Raw genomic sequence first — 27,932 nt, forward strand, 5'->3', positions numbered from 1 at the left:
GTAGCAATTTTATATCAAGTAAATGTGGTATGAAATGTGGCTTAGAGTTCCATAAAGCAGATGGTAATGATTCTCCTACTAATAAACAGAGAAGCTGTGAATTTTCAGCTTGAATTCAGTGTCCAGAAATAAGACCCACCAGAGCCAGAGGGAGTTACAATACTGGGATCACAACTACTGTGCCAAGTGAGTGTGTGAAACAAAACTTGCTTCCATCAGCTTTGGGAGAAGTCTCCCACCTGCACACAGGGCTATATAGAGAAGTCACATACGAGAGGAAAGGGGAGGTTAAAAATAAAGAATTAGTATTAGATGAAAAAAAAATCTCTGAGAGCCAAATCTGCTTTTCTAAATCACTGTTAGAGCCAAGGTTTGTAGCCAAGCTGCTGAAGCTCCAGCACTGTGCTGAAGTGTAATTGCTGGAGGAGCTCTTCACCTCAGAGGTGTAGAGCACTATGCATTTATCCTGCTAGTCCTGGCTGGGATGAGAAACAAACATCTTCTGGGAGATTCTGTCAGAGTGAAAAATAATAGAAATAATCTATAAAACAAAGGAAATTACTGATTTGGTGAAATTTGTTATGTTCCAGATAAGGCAAGTCACTGTGTACTATTTTGTCTATGCTGCTAAACTACAGCATGTTTTCATGATGTCAGTGCTCTGACTCTCTGTCCCTGTTGCATCTTCTGACTCAACAGCTCCAAAATTTTCTCAAGCACTCTTTAGTGTAGATTTAGGGCTTTAATGGTGGAAGTAAATCGCAATAAAATAAGCATTAAGAGTTCTGTTAGATCATACATCCTGAAACAAATCAAGTGGGCTGTATATACGGGATAAAACTTTGTGTGTCTGAAAAAAGGTTTATAGAGTCTCCAAATCTGAGTTCCTCTATGATGCTTCAGGGAAGAAGACCCATATGGCCTTGGGGCATAGGAACACTAAAAATAAGCTGACTAGTGAGGCTATATTACCTGTGTATGTCAAAATGAGCTGTTACAATCTCAAAAGGAAGAGGGAAGTTGAAAAATCAGATGAGATTCACAGAGAGATAAGAAAATGGTTGCAAGATGTAAAACATGACTTCTAATGAAAGATTCAAAGAGCCTGATCAAGCTAGTTTATCAAAACTATGCCAAGAGATGACTTCTCCCCTGCCTGCCCATCTCCACCAGGATAAAAACACAAGTTCTTCAACCCAGCAGATGAAGGTATAACTGGATCAAATAGCGGGAGCTGAAAAGCTACTCCAATTCAAAAGGGAAATAAAGCTTGTGTTTTTTAAACTGAGAGCAATTTGTGGCTAGAAAGAACACATCTAAGGTGCTCTGTTTCACTGGAAAATTTTAAACAAGGGCTGATAGCTATCTAGAAGAGATGATCCCTTTCAAATCAAGGTTAGCTGATCTTTGTCTTGTTCATGTCTCATTTCACACTCAAATAGGTCAGAGTAATTGTCCCATAGAGGTATTACACTCACTGAGCACAGGCTTAGACTAGTTAGCCTGTTTTTAGATTATTTATTTTAAGTGAGATGAATGCTACTCTCTTTTCTCAATATACCATATCAGTGGAATTTTTAGGTGCACAGTTTTTTAGATTAATTTCTTTGAGACAAAGAGAGGGCTTTAATATATCAGTAGAAGCATGAAGGCACTTTCACTCCAGAGATAATGTTCTGAGGCATTATCAAATTTAAATGATACAAGGTTTTTATAGCTTCTTCTGCTATTAAGTTATGTGTCTTTGTACAGTGATTCTGGGATGTCTCATTAACTTCAGCAGAGCTGTAAAATGTAGTTAAGGGAAAAGTTCTGTGAAAATATTTCACGCTAACTTTCTTGAGCATGGTCTTACTTTTCTTGTAAGAACCAACATTGTCTTCAATGGAAATTTTCCCTGAGAAAAAGAATGTAGAATTTGGCCCTTACCTATCCTTAATTTCTTAAAAAGGAATTTGTTTTTTTCCTTCAGTATTTTTAAAAAAGCCTGAGATACATCAGACATCTTGAATATATGCAGATCAATATGGACTAAATAATGAATTCCATAAATGTCAGCAAGCTGAAATAAATTCTGTTTCTACTTTCAGAAAAGGGAAGAAAAATGATCGTTTAAATGGATCTGCTTGCAAACAGTGATATTACTTGAGCTCATTTTGAGAGTTCAGGCAATGCCAAGATAGAGGGGAAGGCCATGTTTGTTGATCTGTGTTCTCTGGAAAGGACATAAGCCTGCTTACCATCTTAATGTGTCTTGCATTCTGCCTGTGAAGGCGTGACCAGGTTAAATATCACTCAGAGAGTGCCATAGCCTGGTTTTTGGCCCTTTTCTTTCTTTTCTGAGGTCAGGAAGTCTTCCACTTTAAGGTGGTTAGTTTCAGTCTAGACAGTGTTTGTTTAAATAAATGATGGTTACTGCTACATTCTGCCTGTGTGAAAGGGATTATTGGCTAAGGTCCTTTTCCAAAGGGAGAGAAGCCAACAAGGGTTGATCTGTACAGTATAGAAGCCAATAGCTACATGTATTTGAAAACAGCTCTCTTGGCCACTGGTCTGTTTCCTTCCTTCAGTATTACCACAGTGGATTGCCAAAACACAGTGGATTTGTTTTAAAAAAGAAGAAAATTACCTTCAAGAAATTCTTTGCAGCTCACCCATCTTGCCTGGCCTGATGTTGTACAATACAGAGTTGCACTGAGTTCTTCAGTTATTGCAGGTTAGTCAACATCCTCAGCCTTCATACTCTTAAAATCATGAGAGTTTTATCTTATCTGTGACAGATTTCATGTTAACTTCACTGGAATCCAATTTTGTCTTTCCATGGAGGCAGCTGGAGCAAAAACCATGTCATAGAATGAGCAAAGTCAGTCTAACACTGGAACTGTACAAGAGCCAAAGCTTGCATGTAGAAAATTTATTTAGGATGAGCATTTCAATATCTCCATGTATTGTTATATTTAGGGCTAAAACTACTGTGCATTTGGAAGAGGCAGTAGCAAGTCTGATGTGAAATAACAAAGTCCTTTGTTTCTATGCTATATCAATTCTGTGCACTAAAGTAATTGATAGTTGTGCAAAAAGTAAACTATGAAGTTTAAAAATTTATAAAATAACACAGCAGAAGTGTGTCTAGTGGCTCCACATTTAGGGCTCTAAATCAGTTTTGAAATGGAAGCAAGAATGTAGCTACTGCTTTATGTGTGAATAACAAGTATTCACAAACAGATTAAAGCACTTACTCTTCAGTATACAGCTAATTTCCCCACAGTTCATAAATAAACTAGTTAATTACTGAGGAAGTTATCATTTTTTTCCAATAAACTGGCAGGGAAATATCCATTTTGGAAGCTGTGAGGAATGGGTCACTCTCATACTTATCAAAATAAGTGCTGTCATTGTGGACTTCACCGTGACTGACCTGCTTTGCTTAAGAGCCTACCTGGCCTCCTTGCCAGGTATCATTTCAGAGGCATCTTTTCATTATCTTCAGGTATCAAATCTACATATTCTGAAAGGAAATTACCCTCACAGAGAGGGAACATGTTTTCATGTTGGAAGGTTAATTTGTCTACCTTCAATTTATGATTACTGGAGCTTGTTTTGCCTTTCTTTGCAAGGTTAAAAAGCTCCCAGGTATTTTTCCTACATGTATGCAGCTACAGCAAAGGCATAAGCCACCTCTCAGCCATGTATTCAGTGAAGTGAAACACAGTATTTCTCAGATCTCCAGAAATTCCATGACCTTGAAATGTGAAAATTAAATCAGCTCTAGCCATTTCTCTGTGCAGAAGTAAAATCATTGTCATCTTTTTACATGTTTTTACATGTTTTTTACATGCTATTTTTTTCCTCAATAGATATGCTAAGAATTATTTTGGATTTTTGCAGCAGTATCACAAATGAGTGTCCCCAGTGACACACAGCACTTTATAACCCTTCTGGGTTTTGCTCCAGACAAGCTCATGTGCTTATGTGACATGGCAAAGCTGACACAGTTTTCCGTTTTTAGTTCCTGAGATAACTCTTTTGCAACTAGCTCAACTGTATCTCCATGGAATTGCACTGCTCTAGAAATCCCTGGTTTTAAGATACTTATTTTTTTTCCCTCACACAGGCACAATCTGTGTTCTTGGTTCTCACAAACCATGTTCTCCATGTTGTTTAAAACAGATTTCGTTGGTCTGAGACTGTTAAAAAAGTGGTTCAGATTACACTGAAAGTGTGACTAGCTCTCTTTACTGTTTGCTCTTTTACCAATCCCTATGCCACTTGAAACTGCCTGTGCAAATATTGTGGAGCTTCAGGAGAGTTAAAACTGGTGGTAAGTTGGTCCCATCTAGTTTGAATAATCCTGAACACACTTCTAGCAGCAATGATGTTCTGTGGGAATGCTATGGCAACATCAAAATGTTGGCTGTCTAGCAGGCTTACTGCATCCTGTGCATGATCCGTGAATAAACAGAGGAATTTAGTTCCCAGAGTGTCAGTCTGGCGCATTTCACAAGCGCTACATTCACTTACCAAAAAAAAGTCAACCAGTCATAAAAAGAAAGTGCTATAGTGACTGAGTGATAAATTTCCTGGTGCTAAGCCTTGTATATACTAACTCTGAGAAGCTAGGAATAGATCATGCATGGCTTAATGCTGAGGGGAATTTGCTTATCACTTTTGTTCCCAGATGCTTTTCTTTGTTCATATTATTTTTTATTTTTTTTCCCCTGTGCATCTCCTTGCTAGTCTCTGGATGTATTGGTATGCTTACTTTCAGTTAGATGTGATCTTCTGAACCAAAGGCTGGAGGTAAGGTCACTTGGAGCAAAGCACCAAGTTCAAGCTAAAAAGCCCAAAAGGGATATTAACCCAGGGTTCAGTGCATAGAAACACATTCATATTGTTTCTAACCTGCTGCAAATGAGAGCACAACACTGTGTTTGCATTTGGTTCTCCCATGCAGTGATTTCCAGTGCCTCAAAGTGAATACAATCTTTACATCCACCTATTACTCTATTTTGCTGTGTATTTCTTAAAAAAGGAAATGCAAGGACATTTATACGATTATGCTGCTTTTTCAGATGACACCTAAAATCAACAAGATGGGAGTAGAGTACAGCTTACTCCACTAACAGTAAGAGTTCAGGCTCCCTAGACACAGGGCAATTTTCCTGCTTCAAAAGACTCTTTCACTGAGGAGAGATCAGACTATCACAGAATGGTTTGGGTCAGAATGAACCTTAAATACCATTTGTTTCTAACTCCCCTCCCGTGGGCCGAGACAGCTTTCAATAGACAAGGTTGCTCAAAGCACCATCCAGTCCTGAACACTTCCAGGGATGGGACATCCACAATTTCTCTGGGCAACATGTTCCAGTGCTTCAGCACCCTCACAGTGAAGTATTTCTTCCTAATGTCTAATCTAAATCTTCTCTCTTTCAGTTTAGAACCATTACCACTCATTCTATCACTACACTCCCCAAGTCCCTCTCCATCTTTCCTGTAGGCCCCCTATAAGTACCACGAGATTGCTGCCAGGTCTCCATGGAGACTTCTAGATGTTTTTGTGAGATTTATAATCTTGACTGAAACTTTCAGGGTAAGTTTCTCATGGTTTACAACCATTTCTATTAAAATGTTTCTACCTTCAATCCAGTTTTTTTATTCTAGATATTTGAGCTTGTATAAATTCAGGCTATCTTTATATTGCCCCATATCTGTTTTGTTTTTTATTCCACGAACGTGAACATCATTCTTAAAGATTCACTTTGGTGGACATAAGTAGATGTCCCTGAACTGTAGACACTGAAGTGTTTTCAAAACTGATAGGATCTTAACTGACCACTATCCCACTGAGGGGAGAAATCTTAGGGTTTACCAGAAATAGCTTCACAAAAAAATATCAGATCCACACTCAGAGACAGTCAAATAAACTTAAAAATAAAATAGCTGTTAGGAAATTTTAGAAAAGAAATAAAGAACAAAAGGGAAAATACCCTCTAGCTACTGTGTAAGTTGGATGAATAGACAGGGGCTACTCTTTAAGATGGCAAAGACATAGTTTAGGAAGGACACATTGTACATTTCCAAAACTCTTAGCAAAATAGGAAAAAGTGGGCTGGCATTAATTGCTGTCTCTTCAAAACCATGAACTCTAGTTTTGAAACTCATATGAACTAGGTTCAAAATCAACAAAGGGAGGTGATTCTTCATGCAAGAGTACATGAGTGAATCTCATTGTCAAAGAAAATGAAAGAAGTTGAGGATGCAAGTTTACATGGGTTCAAGAGAAAAGGGTAGAAGTAATCTTAGCCCACTAATAAGCCAATAGGCCAACTGAGTCCTCTGCCAAAGCCAGTGTTGCTATTATTATGTTTGATCCCTTCCTCATCTTTAAAGGAGAGATGAACTTGAACTGCAAACAAGGAAATTCAATATCCTATCTGAAGAAGACCTTATTTATTTACATTTTTTTGGTTCTGACCTTCAGTTAATACCTCTGGATAAAAGCTGACATATAAAACTAACCTTATGATAGAAACAACATCATGATCATGAATGCCAAATTTCTGCATTAGAACAAGCTGACATTCATTATAAAGTGTCTTAAAGATTAATGAAGCTTAAGGAAATCAAGCTTCAACTTTTAAAACTGATTTAAAAGAGTAGCTTATATGTACAAAATGTCCCAGATGCAACACGTTCACCAGAGAAAGTGTTATTTTTGTAGAACAGAAAAAGGAAAACTCAACTCCGCACAAGGTTAAAGACTGTATTTTAATCACGGACTGAAACATCATGATTTACAAAACTGATGGTTAGATTTAAAACCAACCACTACATCTTTCTGTGGGAATACTCCCCTCACACCCTAGCAGACTTGGGGTTCAAGTGAAGAACAGAGCTGTTCACGTTTGCCTTTGGGACTGAACAGTGATTTCCAGGATGATGACTGATGCTTCAAGGATTCACCTAAGATGCTTTTCAATGCATTTCATTTACCCAGCTGAAAGTGGCTTCTTCTAGTGAAGTCTGCTGGTTTCATCAGAAATCCCAACCATCTTGCAGCTTTCTGTCCAGAGCCTTCTCTGCAGCTCCTCGTCATATGCTATGTCAGCCGATTTTGTCCTTTCCTCATTGTAAAGGTAGCAGCCACCAGCTCCTTCCATCTCAGGCGATACTGCTGCATAGATGGTTGTAGAGGCTCCTTCCTCTGGAGTCTGCAGAAACAAAAAAAACAAATTCAAGTGAGGCAGGTACAACAGAAGAATTATGTTACACCATAGGACCTTATCAACAAACGTCCTCCGTAATTTTGCATCTCACTTGTAGTCCTTACGCAAATCTGAAGCTTGTAATGATAAAAAAGCCACCTATTCAACTGGCAAAGTAGAATCCATTTCTACAACAGTGCTATTTTGAGATAGCTTCAAGCCACAGAACAGATATGCAGAAAACTCTAGTCCATTTTTTCAAGGGCTAGTCAGATGGATCATGCAAAATAATTGATTAAGTTTTCACAGTTAGAGCTAATAAACCCAAAAGCAAGCACAAACACTAAAATCCTAGTTTAATTATTCACTTTGCAAGGATGAAAGAGTCTGTGCTCTGCTGTAAGAAGATGAAGGCTATGCTGTATGTGTAACGTGTTCATTGTAACAACAATATGACATGAGCAAAGGATCATGGAAACCATGACAGCAAATTAAGATTCTGCAGTTCAATCCAAGCAAGCAGGTAAGCCAGGGAATTAAATTTTACACAGAGCATAGTTATCAGGGTTCTGCAGTGTCCTCAAGCAAAATGATGAACGATCTACAATGTCTGATATACCATGACTATTAAATGAAAATTAATAAGTGAATAGCTTTGAGTGATAACTCCTTTCATCCTGAGGATATGCAAAACATTTACATTTTGCATTCAGAAGGATCACACAGCTACTATTGAAATTATTTCCATTACATTTTTTATTCTAATTGAAGGGCATATTTAAAACACAACATTTGACATACTTTGCCTTTATCAGTGATGTAATTATGATCAATGCCTGCCAGATAACAATGTATCATTTTGCAACCCTTTCAGTCATTATTTGAGGCATTAACAGTATTGACGCTGCTCATAGCTTTGTCTGCAGCATGACAGGATGTCTTTTCCTGAAGAACTCACTTGATGAATGAGAAAGTAGTGAATAGGTTACTCAGTGCCCTATAAAAAAATAAATCTAACCAACTGGAAGCTTTTTGTAATGTTTACATTTTTTAAGAAGGTGACTGTACTATGAGATTCTGTCTAGAAACACAAAGTGCTTATTTACTTTAGTTTACTACTCTACTACTACTTCACTCTTCTTTTTCCTAAGAAAAATAGTGCTGTTCACATCCAGTATATTATGTAAATAACATAAAGGTATGGGCATGCACAATTCTTTGCAGGATCAGGATAGAGTCCAGGTGCTCACACTATAATGATCAACTATGATGCAATATAAAATATCTTAATATTGTAATGTAGCAGAACAAAGATGAATAAGAGCATTCATATTCTATACAACTTATTCTGGAAGACAGAGAGAAACCAAAAGGTTTTTTACATACTGCTGGGCTCTGCTTAAAAAAAATTAGTGACGCAGATAAACCACTGCCTCATGTGATGGTTCACCAGACGTTCTGTTCCTGAGTTCAACAGCTCTTCAGCATAAACAAGCATAAATGTCAATATCGATGAAACTAGACGGTCTTTAAAGTCTTTTCCAACCCAAGCTATTCTAGGATTCTAAGTGTTATGGAAATATGTTAAGGAAAACAATTTTTCCACTGCAACAGGGAGTGAGTTGCATATGTATGATTAATCTTCTGAGTGCCTAATTAATGTTGAAAGTTTTAATGTTCCCTTACTTAAGAATCTCTTCATTGTTTTGGCATGTTTTCTGGTTTAATGAAAGTAAAAAGGAAACTCAGAACAAGGAGTGCCCTGGTCTTCCAGCTGGGTGGTTGACCTACTTGTTTTGAGAGGCTGGAAGTAAAGGTGTTGTGGATCCACCTCTGGATCTTGTCCATACCTACAATGAAATTACTGTACATCCACTTGCCCACACACAGTCAGACTCTTTCTGGGAAAGTGTTGGGTCTACTACACACCCACAGATCAACTGCAATAAACAAAGACACACAGACACATGCAGATGTCCTGTCTGTGTACCAGTGCCCGAGGACCTCTTGGGAAGACAGAAGCTGGCAGCAGGTTGCAACCACTGGAGCTACTAATGAGTATGTGGACAAGGAGCAGGACAAACTGTTACAGCAGAAGCAGCCTCACTGCTGGTTGCCAACTTTTCTGGGGGTCCCATAGCTCTTCTTTTACCACATGATAGCCCATCAAAAGATGAGGAGGAACCATAAAGCCCGTGGAAAAGAAAATAACCACAAGCAGGAGACTGTGCTCAAAGCAACATATCTGACTCATTCTTCGATGCCAATGGCCTTCTAGGAAGAAGAGCACCTGATAAAGGGCCAGAGAAATCACCAGCCAATGGACATATATCTTGATCTACAAAACCCCAGGATTTTTGTCATGATGCTCTATACAAACAGGAATGTGTTCTCATCTTTGGGACCCTGAAGTATTATACCGAAAGTCACAGGTAGACAGGCAGTAATAATAAGTATAATTCAAATCATAAGGGATGATGTCTACACATTTCCAGAATAAAAAAAAAAACAAACAACAAAGAGTAACAGAATAATATACATACATATAGGATCAGTAACATCTGTTCCATTAATTGACTGGACTTGTCCTAAAAGAAAAGGGATTACTATAAATTGTACAATGCTTCTTTACTCTTCAGCTTCCAACTTATTGGTGCTGAACTTATTTTAAAGTGGGTTTTTGTTTAAGAATTATCATATTATTAGTATTCAAGGAACTATAATTAACACCTTTGTCATATCCAAGTAAAATGGATTTCTGCTTAACTTCTTCCTAATGAAATTCTGAATCTGTAATTCCTTTTACTTGTTGCAATATTGGTCACATCCTTTACTTTTTTTTTGCAATTAACTATATGTTTGCCTTCAACAGTAAATAAAGGTCTGATTGAAATTACACATCTTTGCTTTGCTCATTACATGTGTAGGCTGTGGAAGAAGGAGAGAAATGATAGCATGTGACAGCTTATTTAAGCAAAATGTTATTTAAGCAAAATAACATTATTTTGGCACTATCTATTCCCAAAGAAAAAGCTTTTTTCTTTTTACAGAAGCGCTGATACTTCTTTTTTTAAATATTCATCAATTATAAGTCATTGACAAAAAATAATTTTCCTCAGTATGAAATGGAATATTCTGTTCCGTGAAAACTGGGACAAATGCTAAGAGGTCTTGTATTTTAGCTTTGCTTTTTTAGGTCTTGTTAGTTAATGCATTTTGATTAATGCAATTTTAAGTGACATATAATCTTGTCAATACTAGGCACTAATGCTTGCAAAATGTGTTAGCTGACAACAGTCAGTCCCTACAGCAATGTTGCCATGAAATGTCACATCCTTTCCATTTGACTAAAACAGGAGCAACAGCTTAACTCTTTGGAAAACATGTGTCTGGATCAGTTATACATGATGGCTTTGTGGTACTTTCCTTGATAATCCACGCACTCATCCACTTCCACCTTCACCTGAATTCATAGCTCAGGGTACTGGGTAGCCAGCATGGTTCATCAGAAACCACAGAAAGCTGAACAGTAGAAAAAAATGAATGAGCTTCTCTACTTCCTTTTCTGTAATCCATTCATTTTCTCAGCACCACTTTCAGTAACTACCAACAAACAGTGAGAACCTTGTTAAGTGTCCTAAACACAGTGACAAATAGTTTGAATGGACAGCATGCATATATTTCAATTTGTGCTTGTTGACAGAGTTGGCCACATGACTGGAAAAAAAAGCAGTGATACAAGCAACGGTATCAGGGGACTGATCACTTTGGAATAGCTTTCCCTCACCCCACTCAATCAGACAGTTGTACTTGATTTGCATTTCATGACTTCAGGATGATGCCATCTTGAGAGATTTTAGGAGAGAAGGTTGGGCAAAGAGGACAGGGAGCAGAAAGCAGATGGCAAACTCGGTGACTGACATCACAGTTGAGTTTTGAGGGACATGAACAAGGGGCCAAACAGAGAGATGTGCAGTCAGGACTGTCTGGTATTCTGACAGATTTCTTAAGGCTGAGGAAAAACATGTTAAAACACCTTTATCCATATAATTTGTGCTGCAGTATTGATGGAATACCCCTCATCAGCAACATTAGGTAGACTGCTGAAGGAACCCTCATCAACACTGGTTCTATAACGCTGGTCCTACTTTATGTACCATGCATTAGGTCACACACTTTTCAGTTCATACAGAAAATCTACTCCTGAGCTGATAAGTTAAATGAGCTTGGAGATGTTGGGGGGGTTTTGATACAGAGATTTATGGTGTTGGTTCTGTGGCCTCGCTTTTTTAAATGACTAAGTTTCCATCAGGCCCTTCCTGGCCAGATAACATGTCTCTGGCTAGCCACATGTTTTCCCAGGTTCCAGCTAGGAAGATGCAGAATGCACTGAACAGGCTGTCTTCTGGGCTTTGGTACTCAGGCACTTTTGGCTGTGTTCCTTCATTTTTCTTAACGTTAATAATTCTGGTAATATTTTAAAAATGCTGGTGTTTTATTAACTTGCTTTTGGACTAAAAAATTCTGTATGTATGCAGTTTTCTTCCTTTTCTCTCTTCCTTCAGGAAAGACAACAATCATCTGGGATCCCTGAACAGTACTATGCATATACTGAGCAGGGATGAACAACAACAAAGAGAACATGAAACTACTGTTATTTGGTACAGCAAAGTCTTTCATCTACTTGGTGGTAGCTAGTGGAGGGTGACAGCCAGTCACCCTCAATACACTGCTTGACTCTCAAGAACAAAGGCAAACACGAAATATGGAATAGTTTGAAAACTTTCAGAAACAGAGTAGCTGGGATTGTGTTGTCAGGAATATTCAAGCAAACAAGCTTGAGAGAAACAAATTAACTGTTTCAAGGGTGCACTGATTACTATGATCTGTGACCTACAAAATCATTTCAAAACCCACTTTCTGGTGTAAGACCCCAAGTTGAAATAACAACAGCTGCTGTCACAGCCTCCTGGTGAAGACAGGGGCCATGCGTGCTCAGTGTCTGTTGTGTAACTTGTGCACTGTCTAGACCTTCTAATGTGACTGCTGCTTTGAGAATTCCAGACAAAAAATAATCCATTGAAACACTGAGTACGAAAACAAAGGCTAAAAAGGAATCATGACGCAGGTGCACAGGCGTGTTCAGCCACCTTTGATCAATAAGGCTGTAGCAAGTGACTGGATGTCCTAGTGTGACCAATGGCAAGGGCCAACTGTCAGGTCCCTAGGAAGCCAAACCTGCCAGAGAGGTGTGGCAGCACAGCTTTTCAACAGTCTCTGCCTTCACTCAAAAGCCCTGGTTTCCGTCTGTGTTCTTTCTCTCTCCTCCTATTCTTTCACATGTAGCTCGCTATTATTCTCTTTCTACCCAATTTCTGCCTTGATAATAGACTAGAAAGAGATAGAGATATTTTAGTGAATATACAGTTCTCCCTAGATACCCAGTCAGCACTGTCAAATTAATTTCTCTTCAATCCCCAGTTCACAGCAATGAGAATTCTTTAATAAATTCACTCCATAACAAAATTCTTTAGATTTTGTTGTTAAAATAATACCAGCTACAAACAGAAATGACTCAGTTAAAATGTGAAGCCTTTTTCCTGACAATGTTGTGGCTACAGAGAAATAACTTCTGAATCAAAGATATGAGTATATAATAAAAGATGAAACTTTGATGAATTAAGAATGCAAAAGTAACTTTCACACTAAAAAAATACCAAAATTTGGAAGGAAATGAGCCTTTATAATACAAATAATTCGTGACTATTCTGATAAAAAGAGAAGGTTTCCCTGAGCACAAGATACTGAAAAGAACAGAAGCAGAGACAGCTGGCAAACAGACACAAAGAGTATCAAAACCTGAATCTCCCTTTTCTTCTGAAAGCAAATTTTCTGGAAAGACATTTCAAAAAACTACAGGTACACAGAGAGAATGGGAAGTCCCATCTTGTCTTCAAATCAGCCCCCAGACAGGTGGCTGGGATGCCTGTAGACAAGGCAGAAAAACCTGTTTTCATGAAAAATGGCCAAGTAGCTCTACTCTGAAGTACTGGGATGGCTCTTCTTTCAGATTCAAAACATAAGCGAAATTTTACTGAGGAAGGCAGCAGCCATGGCTCTGAATCCTCCTCTTCTAAAGCAGCTACTTCAGGCTAAGCAGGTGTGCTGTTTTTGGCTGGGGTAGAGTGAATTTTCTTCACAGTGGCTAGTATGGGGTTGTGTTTTGGATTTGTGCAGAACACAGGATTGATAATACAGAGATGTTTTTGTTATTGCTGAGCAGTGCTAACACAGAGCCAAGGCCTTTTCTGCTTTCTGTACAGACTCTGGCAAGGAGGCTGAAGGTGCATGGGAAGCTGGGAGGAGACGCAGCCATGACAGGTGATCCCAACTGACCAAAGGGATATTCCATACTATACGACATCATGCTCAGTATATAAAGTAGGCAGAAGAATAAGGAAGAGGAAGATGTTTGGAGTGATGGCATTTGTCTTCCCAAGTCCCCATTATGTGTGATGGGGCCCTGCTCTCCTGTAGATGGCTGAACACTTGCCTGCCTGTGGGAAGCACTGAATGAATTCCTTGTTTTGCTTTGCTTGTGTGCACAGATTTTGCTTTCCCTATTAACTGTCTATCTCAACCCACGAGTTTTCTAGCTTTTACCCCTCCGATTTTCTCTCCAATCCTGCTGGTGGGGAAGTGAGCGAGTGGCTGCTGACTGGGGACATCAACAACAGGACATCATGGATCACTTGAAATAACATGAGACACCTGTGTTCTCAGGCAACTGAATGAAGCCCCTGTTGGCTGGCCAGCTTTCCAGGCCACAATGAAGAAAACTCCACTGACTTCAAAGAGCAGCTCCAACACTTGCAGTTATTACAAAATTAAATTTGCATGTCTTAATTTCAAACTGAATCTCTATCACTTAGAAGTGCAATATAACCTCAGTGATGTGAGCAGGAGTGTTTTGGATCCATACTTTGCATTTTCTAAGATGTTGAAATAGAGAACTAAAAGAACGATGTTCACTTTTAAGCAATTTTCAAATGGAAACAAGAACACAACTTCACATGACTGAATTTGAGTAGCGACTTGAAACTTCAGGTCAAAGTCATTAATCAAAACTGAGTCCTTTATTCATTTTGTCAAGTGCATTGAGGAAGATTACTTTGCCTGAAGGTTGATCCCAAAGCTTGCTTTGCAGCAGACAGCGATGTCTTGAGAGTCAGAACTGAGATGTCGCTGCAGCCACTGAAATTACATTACACTTGTTACCTCACTCAGCTCAGTAACAGTATGCAAAATTTGACAGACAGGAGCCTGTTGCCCCAGACATTGCATAAACATCCAACCAGAGACACTCACTTGCTGGAACATCCAGTCTCTAGGAAACAAAGCAGGCAATAGCAGGTGATGAGAGCTGAGAGTACACCTACTTCACAAAATACTGAAGCCTCTTCTGGGAGCATGACACTCTGGTTAATCAGCTCTCTGGAAAACTGAAGTTTCCTATTACTGAGGATGTCTCAGTTAAATCACTGAGAATTGTCCTGGGTACCTTCACATAATGTGGGATTTTCTGCAACACTTCTATTCACAGACAGGCAAGAGATTTACTGAAGCAAAGGTACAGATCAGGAGAAGGCATGAGGAAAGTATGAGCCTTCTAAATCCTAATCCTGAAGTGTCATGCTCTAGGCTGTAACTCCTTTTCTGCGTTTGTTTACTACCAGCTCTACGGCTATAATTACAGTATCATGCTAGCAATCGAATATAATCTTCATCATTCCAAGATGTAGACTGATCCATTATTAAGTAAGAATACTGAATTACAGCTTAGTATTCATGTTACACATATGCTAAGAAACCATGCTTTAAGGAACACAAGGCTTTAATTCTACTGAGTTTTGAACTATTTCTATCTGAGAAAAACAAATAAGAGCATAAGATGACTCCTCCCTCCAACAAAGCTCTTAGAGAGGCAAACTCTTTGATAGGTAGTGGCTGGAACATCTGCATCATTTAATAATATATGCACAATTTTTCACTTGAAAGGACAATTTAAATATGAATTGAAATGTGAATGGATGAAAATTAAAGAGAACTTAAAACAACAAACAAACATGAAAGCTTTAGAGCTTTAATTTTCTATGCATTATATTACAACAGTACATGGGTCATCTTTAGTTGCCTGAATTCTTTCAAATGAAGATAGATTTTGGCAATCATAGAATCATAGAATCAGCTGGGTTGGAAGGGACCTCCGAGATCATCAAGTCCAACCCTTGATCCACTACCGCTGCAGTTGCTAGACCATGGCACTAAGTGCCACATCCAATCTTATTTTAAAAACCTCCAGGGACGGAGAATCCACCACTTCCCTGGGCAGCCCATTCCAATGTCTGATTACCCTCTCTGTAAAGAAATTCTTCCTAATATCTAACCTAAACCTCCCCTGGCACAGCTTAAGACCATGCACTCTTATCTTGCTGATAGTTGCCTGGGAGAAGAGACCAACCCCCACCTGGCTACAGCCTCCTGTCAGGAAGTTGTAGAGAGTGATGAGGTCTCCCCTGAGCCTCCTCTTCTCCAGGCTGAACAACCCCAGCTCCCTCAGCCTCTCTTCATAGGACTTGTGCTCGAGTCCCTTCACCAGCCTTGTTGCTCTCCTCTAGACCTGCTCCAGCACCTCAATATCCTTCCTGAACTGAGGGGCCCAGAACTGGACACAGTACTCCAGGTGTGGCCTCACCAGTGCTGAGGGGAAGAATCACTTCCTTGGACCTGTTGACCACACTGTTCCTGATACGGGCCAGGATGCCAAAATCAAAACAACACAGAAAAGCACACAGAAGTGTTTTTGTCTGAAGTGGCATTTTTGCCAGTCCTAGAGAGTAGGAGACACAGTAAGGCTCTAGGTGCTGAAGAGGATGCTCCTGAGTGCATATACCTCTGAACAATTTATTACCTGCCTGCTCATAGTAAATAAAATGTCTTTGCTGGCTTTTGGTGAAAACACAAGACTACAGGCATAAGATATATTGCAAGTTCTAACTTGTAGCCCCCTACCATCATCTTTACTTTTTTACTTACCATTTAATATTTGACAAGTCATGTATCTTGTTTTCCCTTCTTAGAAAACAGAAAACAGAAACTGACATATCTCCAACTTCACAACTTTCTTATAATGAACTGTTATTTTTTTTAAATTATTATAAGCACTCAAGATGGGCATGGACCTCCCAAATATTTAAAAGAAAACCACAATATAGAAAGCCTTTATGAACTATGATGAGATCAAAAACCATAAAGACTGTACAGAAGAGAGACAAAATGAAATAACCCAAAATTACAGAGGCCGGCAGCTATTTCACAGCCTTTCTGTTTTAAATTGCTTCAACCCCCATTTTGCACCCCAAACAGCAGCAGGGCTATTTCCATCTGTGGGCTCAGGCAGGTGGTGGGGCTGGAAGAGGCTGGCTGCTAGCCTCGCTTTCTCACCTCCCCGTTGGAGGCACTTGCTGGAACCAGATGGCTCAGGTGAGAAGGTGCAAATCCCTCCCTGGATCACCAGGTAAGGTCAGTGGAGGACACTTCTCCCCCATGACTCAGGCAGGCCATATGCCTGCAGTAACAACAGTGAAGACCAGAAATAGTGAAGTACACAAACTAACTCAAAATTAGTACCGGGTGCTACATCTCTGCATTAATAGCATGCAAGATGAAAATACGCTTGGGAAGATGGGAGAGATGAAAGCAAAAATACTTTCTCCCAAATTTCTTGGGTCTACATTGAAGTGGCATGCTAGCTGGGCTACAACATGTCCTGCTGGTGGGTCTGCTCCACACAAAGCTCCTGCATGGAAAAAGAAACTTCACCTTGCAGTGCTTATCCTCACCCTGAGTCTCAGCCTTCATAAAAAAGACATTAAGCTATTGGAGAGCATCCAAAGGAGGGCCAGGAGGATGGTGAAGGGTCTGAAGGGGAAGCCTTATGAGGAGCAGCTGAGGCCATTTGGTTTGTTCAGCCTGGGAAAGAGGAGACTTAGAGGAGACCTCATTGCAGTCTACAACTTCCTTGTGAGGGGAAGCAGAGGGGCAGGTATCTATCTCTTCTCCCTGGTGATCAGTGACAGGACCCAAGGGAATGACATGAAGCTGTGTCAGCAGGGGTTTAGGTTAGATATCAAGAAAAGGTTTTTCACACAGAGGATGGTTGAGCACTGGAACAGGCTTCCCGGGGAAGTGGTCACAGCAGCAAGCCTGTCTGAGTTCAAGTATTTGGATAACACTTTCAGGCACATGGGGCACATTCTTGGAGTGTCCTGTGTAGGGCCAGGAGTTGGACTCAATGATCCTGATGGGTCCCTTCCAACTCAGCATATTCTAAGAATCTATGATTCTATGCTTCCTTTTCCCTTTTGCTGACTCTGAGCCTTTCTAAAGGACTGAAATATGACATTCCTGAAGACACCGAGTTGGCTGGAAGGAATAAGTTTCAAGCAGATCACCAAATACTATTGTTGTGGTTCAATCCCAGCTGTCAGTCAAGTACCAGGCAGCCACTTGCTCCCCTCCCATCCCCTTTTGGGATGGGGATGAGAATCAGAAAAAGATAAAACCCATGGGTGAAATAAGGACAGTTAAATAATAGAAATAAAGTAAAATATAATACTAATAAACTGTAATGAAAAGGAGAGAGAAAGAGAACCAAGAAAGACAAGTGATGCACAATACAATTGCTCAATCCACTCATTGAGGCCCAGTGAGTCCTCAAGCAGCAATCAGTGTCTCCTGGCCAACTCTTCCCAGTTTATATATTGAGCATGGAATATCCCTTGGGCCAGTTTGAGTCAGCTGTCCTGGCCACGCTCCCTCACAGCTTCTTGTGCACCTCCTCACTGGCGAAGCATGGGAAACTGAAAAATCCTTGGCTTAGCATAAGCACGACTCAGTGACAGCTAAAACATCAGTGTGCTATCAACGTTATTCTATACCGAATCCAAAACTGTACCAGTTCCTAAGAAGAAATTTAACTCTATCTTAGCCCAAACCAGGACAACCATTTAGCACTGTCCATGAGTTTAGCACTGCTCTGAGTTTCTGGTTTTTTATACAATTATTGTGTTTAAATTATAGTTTCACAATATTCCCAAAACTGAGAGTAGAAAGCCCAAATTGGAAGACAGATGAAAGTGGTGGGGAGGGAAGGAATCTTATTCTGGAAATCTATGTTTCCCATAATTCCAGTTGCTGGCTATTTCATTATTTAATCTTGAAATGATAATCTTTGAATTATAAACAAAAAAGATAAAAACAGGGGTGTTAATCTAGATCTGTCCCTAGTAACATACGGCAAAGATGGAAAACAAAAAGACTAGACTAACTTTCTATAGTTATTTTAGCAAAAGAATAGAATTAGGTGAGAGTGGTTCAGATTTTCTAATCCTATTTTTCTGACAGATACAGTAAAGAGAATTAGTTAGTTCAGGTCAGTTATCACAGTTCATACACCCTTGGTTTTGCCCAGTAAATTTGAGGTATTTCTGTTTAAGTATTAAAACCTTTAAAAATGACTGTTCTCTTCATTTTAATTAATCTCTATTTCATCTGGAAGCAGCTTGTAAAAAAAAAGCAAAGAAAAAAATTAGTCATCCTGTAAACAAAACTACTGTTTCCCATTTTCTATCACAATGCTATCAGAATGCTAAAGTCATGAAATAACAGATAGATTCTGAAACCATATGATTATGGAGCTGTCTATGTAGCTTATCCTCTCAGTTACCCAAGAGCAGTACTAAATTTAAAGGCAAACACTATATTCAGTTGCAAATTAACATATCTGAATGCTTACTAACCCACCAAAATCAACTTGTTTTTAACAAAATAACTAAAAATGCAAATGCAAAGGAGGGCTGAATCTGATTATTCAAATCAATTTTTTTTTGTCATGTAGACTGAAAATGAATTTAATCTCTCTAACTTAAATCCCTTTGCTTAAATCAATCAGCCTTGGGGCTCTGTACTATTTGCAAAGGAATCTATCAGTGGCTTAAATTCAGAAGAGACCCAGAGAACGTGTATAACTTCAGACAGGCAAATAGTGCCATTGTTTCAACGAGATTAATCATGTCTCTAAAACTATGTCAGACGAGATCTGAGGCATCACATCTTTTCCTGAAGAGCTCATTACAGACAGAGCAAACACACAGATCCTCAGTCACACAAATGTTTCCCAAGGTCTGAAACAGAAGCAAAAAACTTCCATCTTGAAAAGAATTACTCAAGAGTTTAAGCTCATCACATTTAATCAGCTAAATGGTCTGAAAGAAGGGTAGGCTGGTACTCTTTGTGCTGAGAGGGGTGTTAACCTGGGGAGAAGTGATAGCATTAATAATTTGCCAGGAGGATGAGACAAAAACAAGGAGGATGAGCTGTCAGTTCTTGCCAGTGGAACAGATAAGGGAAAGCATGAAAGTGGGATGTACCAAAAATTGTTAACTACCAGCAAGCAGAAAGACCCAGATTTACTATCCACTGAAGCCGTGAAATTTAGATCCAGGCTTATTTCTAAGGGGTTTTTTTTTCAAACCTTCATTAAGGTAGCAGATAGAGTGAAAAAAAATTGTGTATCCATTCCAAAGGCCAAGACTGGATTTGGTGACAGATGTGCCATGTTCCTGTTTCCTTTCTGGATGACAGAAGACACAGCAGAAGTGTCACATTGCTGTATAGGTGATATGGTATACCCCATTCCTGTGGAAATGACTGAACTGACTGTCCTGGCTTTTGTTGAAGGAAGAATAGGTTCAAGTTCTAAAAATGAGATCCATAGTAAACAGTCAAATCTCATTACCTGAAAGACAGTGAAAAGCTGGAAAGGAGAAAAAACATTGAATCCCCTTCACATCCAAAATCTAATATGCTATTAAAGCAAAAAAAAAAAAAAGTTAGGGGGTAAGAATATTAAAAATCCCAACAGTCTTCCTGAAAATCTTCATACTCCTTTTATTTCATTCTCAAGTAGCTCCTGTGTCTGCAGAGAGCTTTTGATTGTGGTTTTGATACTGGACCAATTAAAGATTTAGGTAGCCATGGTGCAGAGACTTGCACTTGCAGAGCTATCAGTAGCCAAAATAAAACAGTGAGAATTAACCTTTTTTTTTTCATTAAGGTCCCCAGAAGACTTCCTGTTGCACTGGAATTCATATGGCTTTTTGACATAAACATTAGAGCAGTTGTTTAGAATGGAAAGCAAATACTGTGAGGCTTTATGGTTTGATAAATACATGTTACCGATTCATCTGGTGCCAAAATAATTCACTTTGTTTAGAGAGATAATATTGAATAATATCTTCTGTAATGTCATTTTTCTACACATGTCCTTTGTCCTCAAGAGTTCAATCAATGAGCCCTCCTCCCTCCCTCACTCGCTCAAGGTGATACACTGCAAGCAGTAATGCTCCAGATGACTAAACTTCTGCTTCCCAAGAAAAATGCCAGTTGAATTAATGCAGAAGTGTGCTATGGTTTAAATAACTGCTTTTAACTTGTAAAGGCACTGTCTGAAGTCTGAGCAGAGGCTCGAACACTAGTGCAGACCACCTGTCCCTGCCCTCCCCTCTGCCTTTCCTGCCTGCTCAGCAGCTTTCTTAAAATTCTGCTCTTCACCTGCAAGTCTGCACAGCTCTGCAGCTGCCTATTGTTATTTAACATGTACTTCACAGTGGAATTGAATTGTTCCAATCAAGATTAGGGTTCTGTTTCTCTAGCTGGTATACAAAGCATGTCTGCAGAGAAAACTTTCATCCATTTCTCTGCCTGCCTTTTCATTCTGCCCCACTACAATCTTACAGATAGTCCCAGTGCTTTTTCATTCCCTTTTCCTCCTGAATTCCTAAATGCCTCTTGCCAGGCCCTCACTGCAACCTCACAGCAGAGTGTGGCTGCTACATCAGTGTCCCACTTGCCCCACTGGCATCCCCCATGCCCTTTTTGCATCCCAAATGCCATGTAGAGGAGGAAGGGGCTCTGGGTAGAAGGGTTTCCAGTGCAGCACCAACACTCACCCTCCTTCGATCACCCATCCATGTCCTGAGCCCCTTAAGAAACCAAAAAGGGGTAGAGAGGAGCCTTCAAAGCCTTAGCTGTTGAGGGAGATGGCATTTACCATCTGTGGTGCAAATAAAGGAGCGAGCTCAAGCCTTTCAATAGTAGAGAAAGGAGAGGGAAACATTAGGTGAAACCTCGTCAATACATTGACACTGCCAAATCTGAGAAGACAGGAGAAATGGTGGGGCCACAAACAGTGCCAAGCCCTTAGGGTAAGGCAGAAAACAAGGCTCTTCTTTGCAGCAAAATTGCAAGCAGCGTCGAAAGGGTAGTGTGACAGCTACACTGCTGGACATGCAGGGCCACAGGGAAGGATTGTGAGCAGGGCTAGTCTGAGGACACAAAGACCACCAGCAGCAGCCACATTCCCTACTTCTGTGTGGCCCTTGCCAGGCCACGAGCCACTTCTGTGGCTGGAGGGACAAGCTGCAAAGCCCACTTTGCTCTGCAAACATCTGCTGAGCCATTGTGGCTCAGTTTTAGTTCCTGAGCTCTATAAGGGAGCCACAGTCAAAAAGCAAGAGTTTCCAAGCAGTGCACTTTTTATATAAAAATAATCTAAATGTTTGGGTTTTATTGATTAGATAAACTCCTTAGTGTCCAAAATATAACTGATCTTTACTTTTAAATCTCTGTTCAATAAAAGAGGATTCCGACTGTTTGCAAACTTTGCAAAATCTGTACATGGCTGGAAAAAAACCCACTTAACTTCCTTAATAGCTGCTGACAGTCTGTGAAACAAATAGTTTTAATTATTTTCTCCTTGCTGAATCTCAGGTCTCATCATTTAATCAAAAAGTTGCACATTACCAACAATTGGGATTAAATGGAAAGTCATACAGTAGGAAAAATAGGAAATTACATTAGCACTAAACAATGACAAATATGCCCTTCTTATTGTAGTCCTGTCCTGAGACAGCAGAACATTTGCAACTCCACAAGCAAAAAAACCCCTTAAAAGCCCAAAAGAGCCCTTTAGACTTTTCCCATTCATCCTGAGACTTAACAGTGACTTAAATGTCACTGTGATCTCTGCGATAAAAAATATATTTTAAAGACTCCTTTCAGTTATTCATCAACAATGTACAGATCTTACACATTAGTTTAAAATAAGTGTTACTCATTTTTTTACTGTCACTACTGACGCATGAAAATGACTATAGAGCTAATCAATAGGTAATGACTGTATTTCAGGAGTAATGCTCTGTTCGAGGCAAAAAAAGGCTGCAATTCACAAACAATTATTGACACTGTGAGGCACATGAATCAATGCCCACTAGAGATCTGCACATTATTTAAAATTTCTTCAGCAATATTTGCCTTTGTTCCTTAGTCCCAGTGTAATTTTTCCTGCCTGTTATGCTGTGAATATATTAAAGGTTAGAGTGAATATATTGATGACACTAGAATGAAATGCAAAAGCTAGTTTTCTGACGGATAAGCCCAACTACCAGCAGTGGTATGACTATTACCAGAGTGCTGTAGCCATGGTAGCTCTTTCTTGCATAAGACATTGTCTGTCACAAAATGATCAGGACCTCACCTCTCAAGGGTCCAGTATAACTCTGCTGGACTTCAGATTTTTTAAGTCTTCCCAGTTTTTTTCCTGCATGTAATGGTTTACGTCTCAGAGTAACAGGAAGTACATGAGGTGGCCAGAGCTGGAGGTGGTGTGCCTCAATACTCACTAAAGTCTCCCAGGAAGACAAATATATCACTGGTTCCTACAGGGAACCAATGAATTCCCGTTGGCCTAGTTCTCTAAATATAGCCCTTTGCCTTGTTTTTATCGCTATCTCTGTGTAGAGCAAGCGAAAGCATGAAATAGTCCAAGGTAAAAATCTGAATCCTCCTCTGTTAACACGGGAAAGAATAACCCACTCATTCTTCACTTGCATAAACAAATACCCAAGATGTACAGGGCAGTGAAGAAGATGATTACCTCTGGCTCTCACATTTTTCTTTTTGATTCACATGTGGCTTGAGACATGGCTGGTTTACATACTGAAATGATGTTGATTTACTTTAGGTTTTAACTGCAAACAGTTCTGCTTAGCCAGAACAAACATCTGGTCCTTGGGTAGAAAACAAATTGAAACAACAACATGCTTGCCGTCAGAGCACACTACTAAAACATCTGCCAACAGTTACCAGCAGCATCTGATAGGAGGGGCAGATTTCTAGAAGAAAAAATGCCCAGCTGTGACTAGAAACAGATTTGGGTGTCTTGCTACAGTTTGCAGAAGAAAACAGCAATATTTTTTAATTACTGACATAATAAAATGAGAAAAAGTGGTTTGGTTCTTGAAAGGAGATTCTTCTCTTAGTCTAAATTAATATTATGAAGAATTTACAAATAGTTGCAGATGACCACAGCATAAAAAAAAAACCCAAACAAAAAACAAAACCACAAAAAGAAATCAGAAGAGAAAATAGCACTGAGGTACACGTTCTTACACAAAATGTTTCTCTAAGTAAAAATAGATACCTGAGCCAAATATGCTCTTTAACTCCTCTGAAAACATAAAGTCATTTCAAAAAAGCTCACTCAGAGTTTTTATCCTTTTATTTGGGAAAGTATGAGAAATTATAAAATAAGATTGAAGATTTTCTCAGCATACATCTCATCTGCATGTAGTAGAGAGCTGCTCAAAGTCGTAAAGCTTACTTTTATGTTGAAAGGGAAAAAAAAATCTAGACAGTATTCTGACTGGTGCTAACTGCTGCTACTATAAATAAGTACAAATATTTCCAAACTATAGAGGGTGAAGTAGGCTCAATGAAATGGAGATAAGAATATAACCCAGAATATATTCCCATAATTTAAAAATAAATATTAGAAATATATTTATGGGGTAATGAGCAGGAAAGGATCTGCTATTCCAAAGCTCTGAGAGTACAACCCTACTGGCTCCTGATTTTGCGGTCTAATTTAGAGAAAAGGTTACTATCATCTATCACATTCCACGGATTGTCAGAAAAGCCATCCCTAAGTACTTCATCATTAAGAAGTCCCACTGAAGCAGTGTCATAAAGGCTTGCATCAGAGGTTAGCTGACCAATCACCAGCTGCTGTGTAGCTCTGCCTTTTCTTTCAATTCAAAAGTATATTAACTGAAGGACAATTGCAGGTGTTCTTATCCATAATTTACAATGACAATAACAAACAAAAGATCAAATAAAAAGGATCTTGCAGTCTTCCAAAATATTCAGTGCTTTTCATTTTTTTAGGGCTATTTATCTATCTTTCCTAAAAATTCTTAGGTATTGCAAGTGACTAAGGTTAAGAGTGAAAGACTATTATTGAAAAACTACTTAATAATATCTGTTTAACTTGCAAATATACAGTAGGTTACATTTTTGTTTAGTATATGATTAAAAAGGAAATTATGGTTTTTATCAATATAATTTTGTATATTAAAAAGTTCTATACTTGAAAGTAAGTAATATTTTAACATGAAAATTATCTAGTCAACACAGATTTAAGCAAAGTAACTCCAAAACATGAAAAGTACTCCAGGCTCCAGCATTTTAGATATTTTTCTATGATAAAGACACTGTGTAACTGCAATAATACTTGCAAAATTCTGTTAATAAATACCTGCTTTCAACAAAAGTTTTACAGAAATACATGTTGACGGTGAAAACATAGAAAAAAATGAAATGAAGTTATATACACTTACTTAACAAAAATATCTTCCACCTACCACATATGAAAATAAGGAATTTTTTATGCAAGAAAGATGTTCACATGAAGAAATATCTGGTGGTACAAATGACCCAGCAATGTGGCGTTTACCAGAGAAACTATGCCCTATTTACTAATTCCTTGAAGTGGCAAAACACATGCATCTCAGTGACATGATTCTTAGATATTTCCATCATAAATATAAAAGAAACTCTACAAGCTGCTGACAGCAATGAAAGGTGAATGAGAGATTACTGAAATACAGCTAAATTGAGGGCATCTAAAGAGACCTATGTTTCAGTTTGCCACACCATTTATTTCTTGACAGTTCAAATTTTCTGTATAACCCAAAGGATTTATTTTGAAATCTAGACAGTTATTCATATTAGAGAGCACAGCTTTTACTCAGTCATTTAGAGCACTGACACCTCTTAGCTATCATAGTAGATCCATGATTAGTAGTTTGCAGGAGGTTTATTGCTCTCATTTGAAAGACCCACACAAGAAAGATTAAGAACCTAGTTTTGACCTCTCTAAAATACCACATCATGGTTTAAATAAAAAAGTCCACAAAAACAAAACAAAGCAAAGCAAAACAAGCAAACAAAACCAAACAACTCACCCCAAGTATAATTTTATTTTTTTTTAATTTTAAAACATGCCATATAAATTCTCCAATTAAGAAAAATATGGCAAGTGGCAGTGAAAATACCAATTCAGGGGAAGAGACCTGACATCTCAAAAAGAAACTAAGAATAACTTTTCTTTCTCTAGACAAAGTCCTGAACCAAACTCTTGGCTCTGGACATTATAGGAATAGAAACCTTTGCTCTGCTAACCCCTACGAGTCTACTTTGGACACTGAGTTGGAGTCAGTTACTCAACCAACTCCCAGCAGGACTACAAGCCTTGAAGGTGCTTTAGATGCAAACCAGACAGTCAGGAAGACCCCAAGACGATGGCCTTGAGCTGCTAGTGGAAACACAGGGGAAGGCATGGTCTCTTGTACAAGGGTCACACTATTGCCCGTGGCTGGCTCGGCCTCTCTGCTGAAAGGGGTCTTTTGAGCACTCACCGACTTTGTGAAGAACACTGCTGTAACCCAGACTGCAGACTAACCAGAATGCTGTGTTGTCTATCTCTACAGCTTCATTTTCAGTTTATCTTGGCTATTTTATTTTTTAACAGCATGGACAGATTTCTTGACCAGGGCAATAAAAGATCTCATTTTCCTTGAAGCCTCTGCAGTCTGACCCATAGCATCCATTTTCCCTTTTCTCCTGTAGCCAAGAGCCTGGACTGGACTGTTGGACAGTTCAACACAGCTCATCAGTAACAACTGGAAGAACTACTGTCTAAAAAGGTAAGCATGGAGGCAAGTGCAAGAAACAGTACATCTTCACCAATGGTTTTCCTAAATAAGGATTTGCCAGGTATTCCACAAGTTCAAAATCAAAATGGATGTTTCTTGGCAAGTCTTCACTACGTGACCCTTATACTGGATTTCTTTTTTCTTTCCAGCATGGGAGCAAAACAGATAAATCTGAGGTAAAATAAAAAGGATTTTAAGAATAATAAGAATTCAGAAGGAAAAGGGGACTGCAGGGATACATTGGGACATCTCAGGACATCTCTGATCTAATTTTGCAGATAACTTATCAGAAGACTTCTTCTCCATAAACTTATTTAAACTCCATCATAAAAACAACAGTTTTCTTTTAGCTACCACTCTGTGGAAACCTTTTCCAGAGTCTGATTTCACTGATTAAAAACAAGTTTCTTACTTCTTTCTTCTTCTTTCTCAGTTCCTCAAAGTAAACACATTTCCAGTCAGTTTGCTTCAATTCATTCTTGTCTTGACTAAATTGTTTCCTTAAAAGCAACCTCACCCCGGTTTATTTTGATTAAAGGCTACTGCTAGATATCATGATATAAACTGACAATAAAGAGAAGAAAAAAAGTTGCCCAGAGCTTCTACAGAGGCAAACTGAAATCAACACACAAAAACATGTGTTGCCTTTATGGTAACAGTGACAGCACTGGTACCATCCTTGAGCAGGTACCCGCCCACACCTACAAAGCCTAATGGCTCTAGTGCTGTAAATTCTTTCTTTCCAACCAGGAGAGCATGGGACAGATTGTCCATCACATGTACAAGTGTAGCTTCTGAGCACCGGAGGTACTTTATAGTCTCCTTGGCTCCTCTGAGTAAACCATTATGTAGTGACCTGGAGATGACAAATCCAGGTACCCGAGTACAAACACATTTTATATTTTATCACTTTTCCAAACAGCTGGAAATAGATGACACCAGCAATCTGCTTTTGACCTAGGGCTATAACAAGTAGGTTGAACTTGTACAGCCAAGATATTGGGTGATGGATATATTTTGCAGTGAAAACAGTGCTTGAGGCTTGCCTCAATATGAGAGGAAAAAAACCCCATCACACCAATAAAAAAAACCTGAGCACAAAGTGTATATAAAATAATATTAACAGGGCAAATATACTTAGAAAAAAATTACTATGTAAAATGCCCTTCTTCCTGTCTTCCAGATCTTCTTGAATGGATTTCAAGCATCAGCTGAACCTAGTATTATAAACATCTTAAGTACTTACTACCTCTGGAGATTTTCAGGCCCTCTAAAGTGATTAGGGTTCAATGTATCTGTGCCAGCCTTAATCCACTTCCCCAGATAACAGGCATATAAAACAGGACACATGTGCCACAAACCTAAACCAAGCAAGAAAAATAAAAGGTCCACCCCAGATGAAGGAGAACCTCTAAGAAGCTACATCAGACACGTTTTACATGCTTTACAAAAGGACAGTATTCCACATAGAGGATATGAAGTTGAATCAGATAATCCTTGCTGCAAGAATATGCAGTAAGATTCAGACCTGAATGCTTTTATGTGCAGGTCT

The 27,932-nt window shown here is 39.0% G+C and overlaps 1 protein-coding gene across 2 annotated transcripts in view; it reads right to left on the reverse strand.

Moving 5' to 3' along the window:
* Nucleotides 1-6,749: 6,749 nt before the first annotated feature.
* DHRSX (dehydrogenase/reductase X-linked) overlaps nt 6,750-27,932 on the reverse strand; it is a 208,980-nt gene continuing 187,797 nt past the window's right edge. For both annotated transcript variants that reach the window (XM_027751289.2, XM_027751288.2), the window contains one exon: nt 6,750-7,211. In XM_027751289.2, the coding sequence (XP_027607090.2) occupies nt 7,014-7,211 (198 nt within the window). In that variant the 3' untranslated portion in view covers nt 6,750-7,013. The remainder of the gene's footprint in view (nt 7,212-27,932) is intronic.

This window comes from Pipra filicauda, unplaced genomic scaffold, assembly GCF_003945595.2.
Source record: "Pipra filicauda isolate LSUMZ 115617 unplaced genomic scaffold, ASM394559v2 scaffold68_size4259465_pilon, whole genome shotgun sequence".
NCBI lineage: Eukaryota > Metazoa > Chordata > Aves > Passeriformes > Pipridae > Pipra > Pipra filicauda.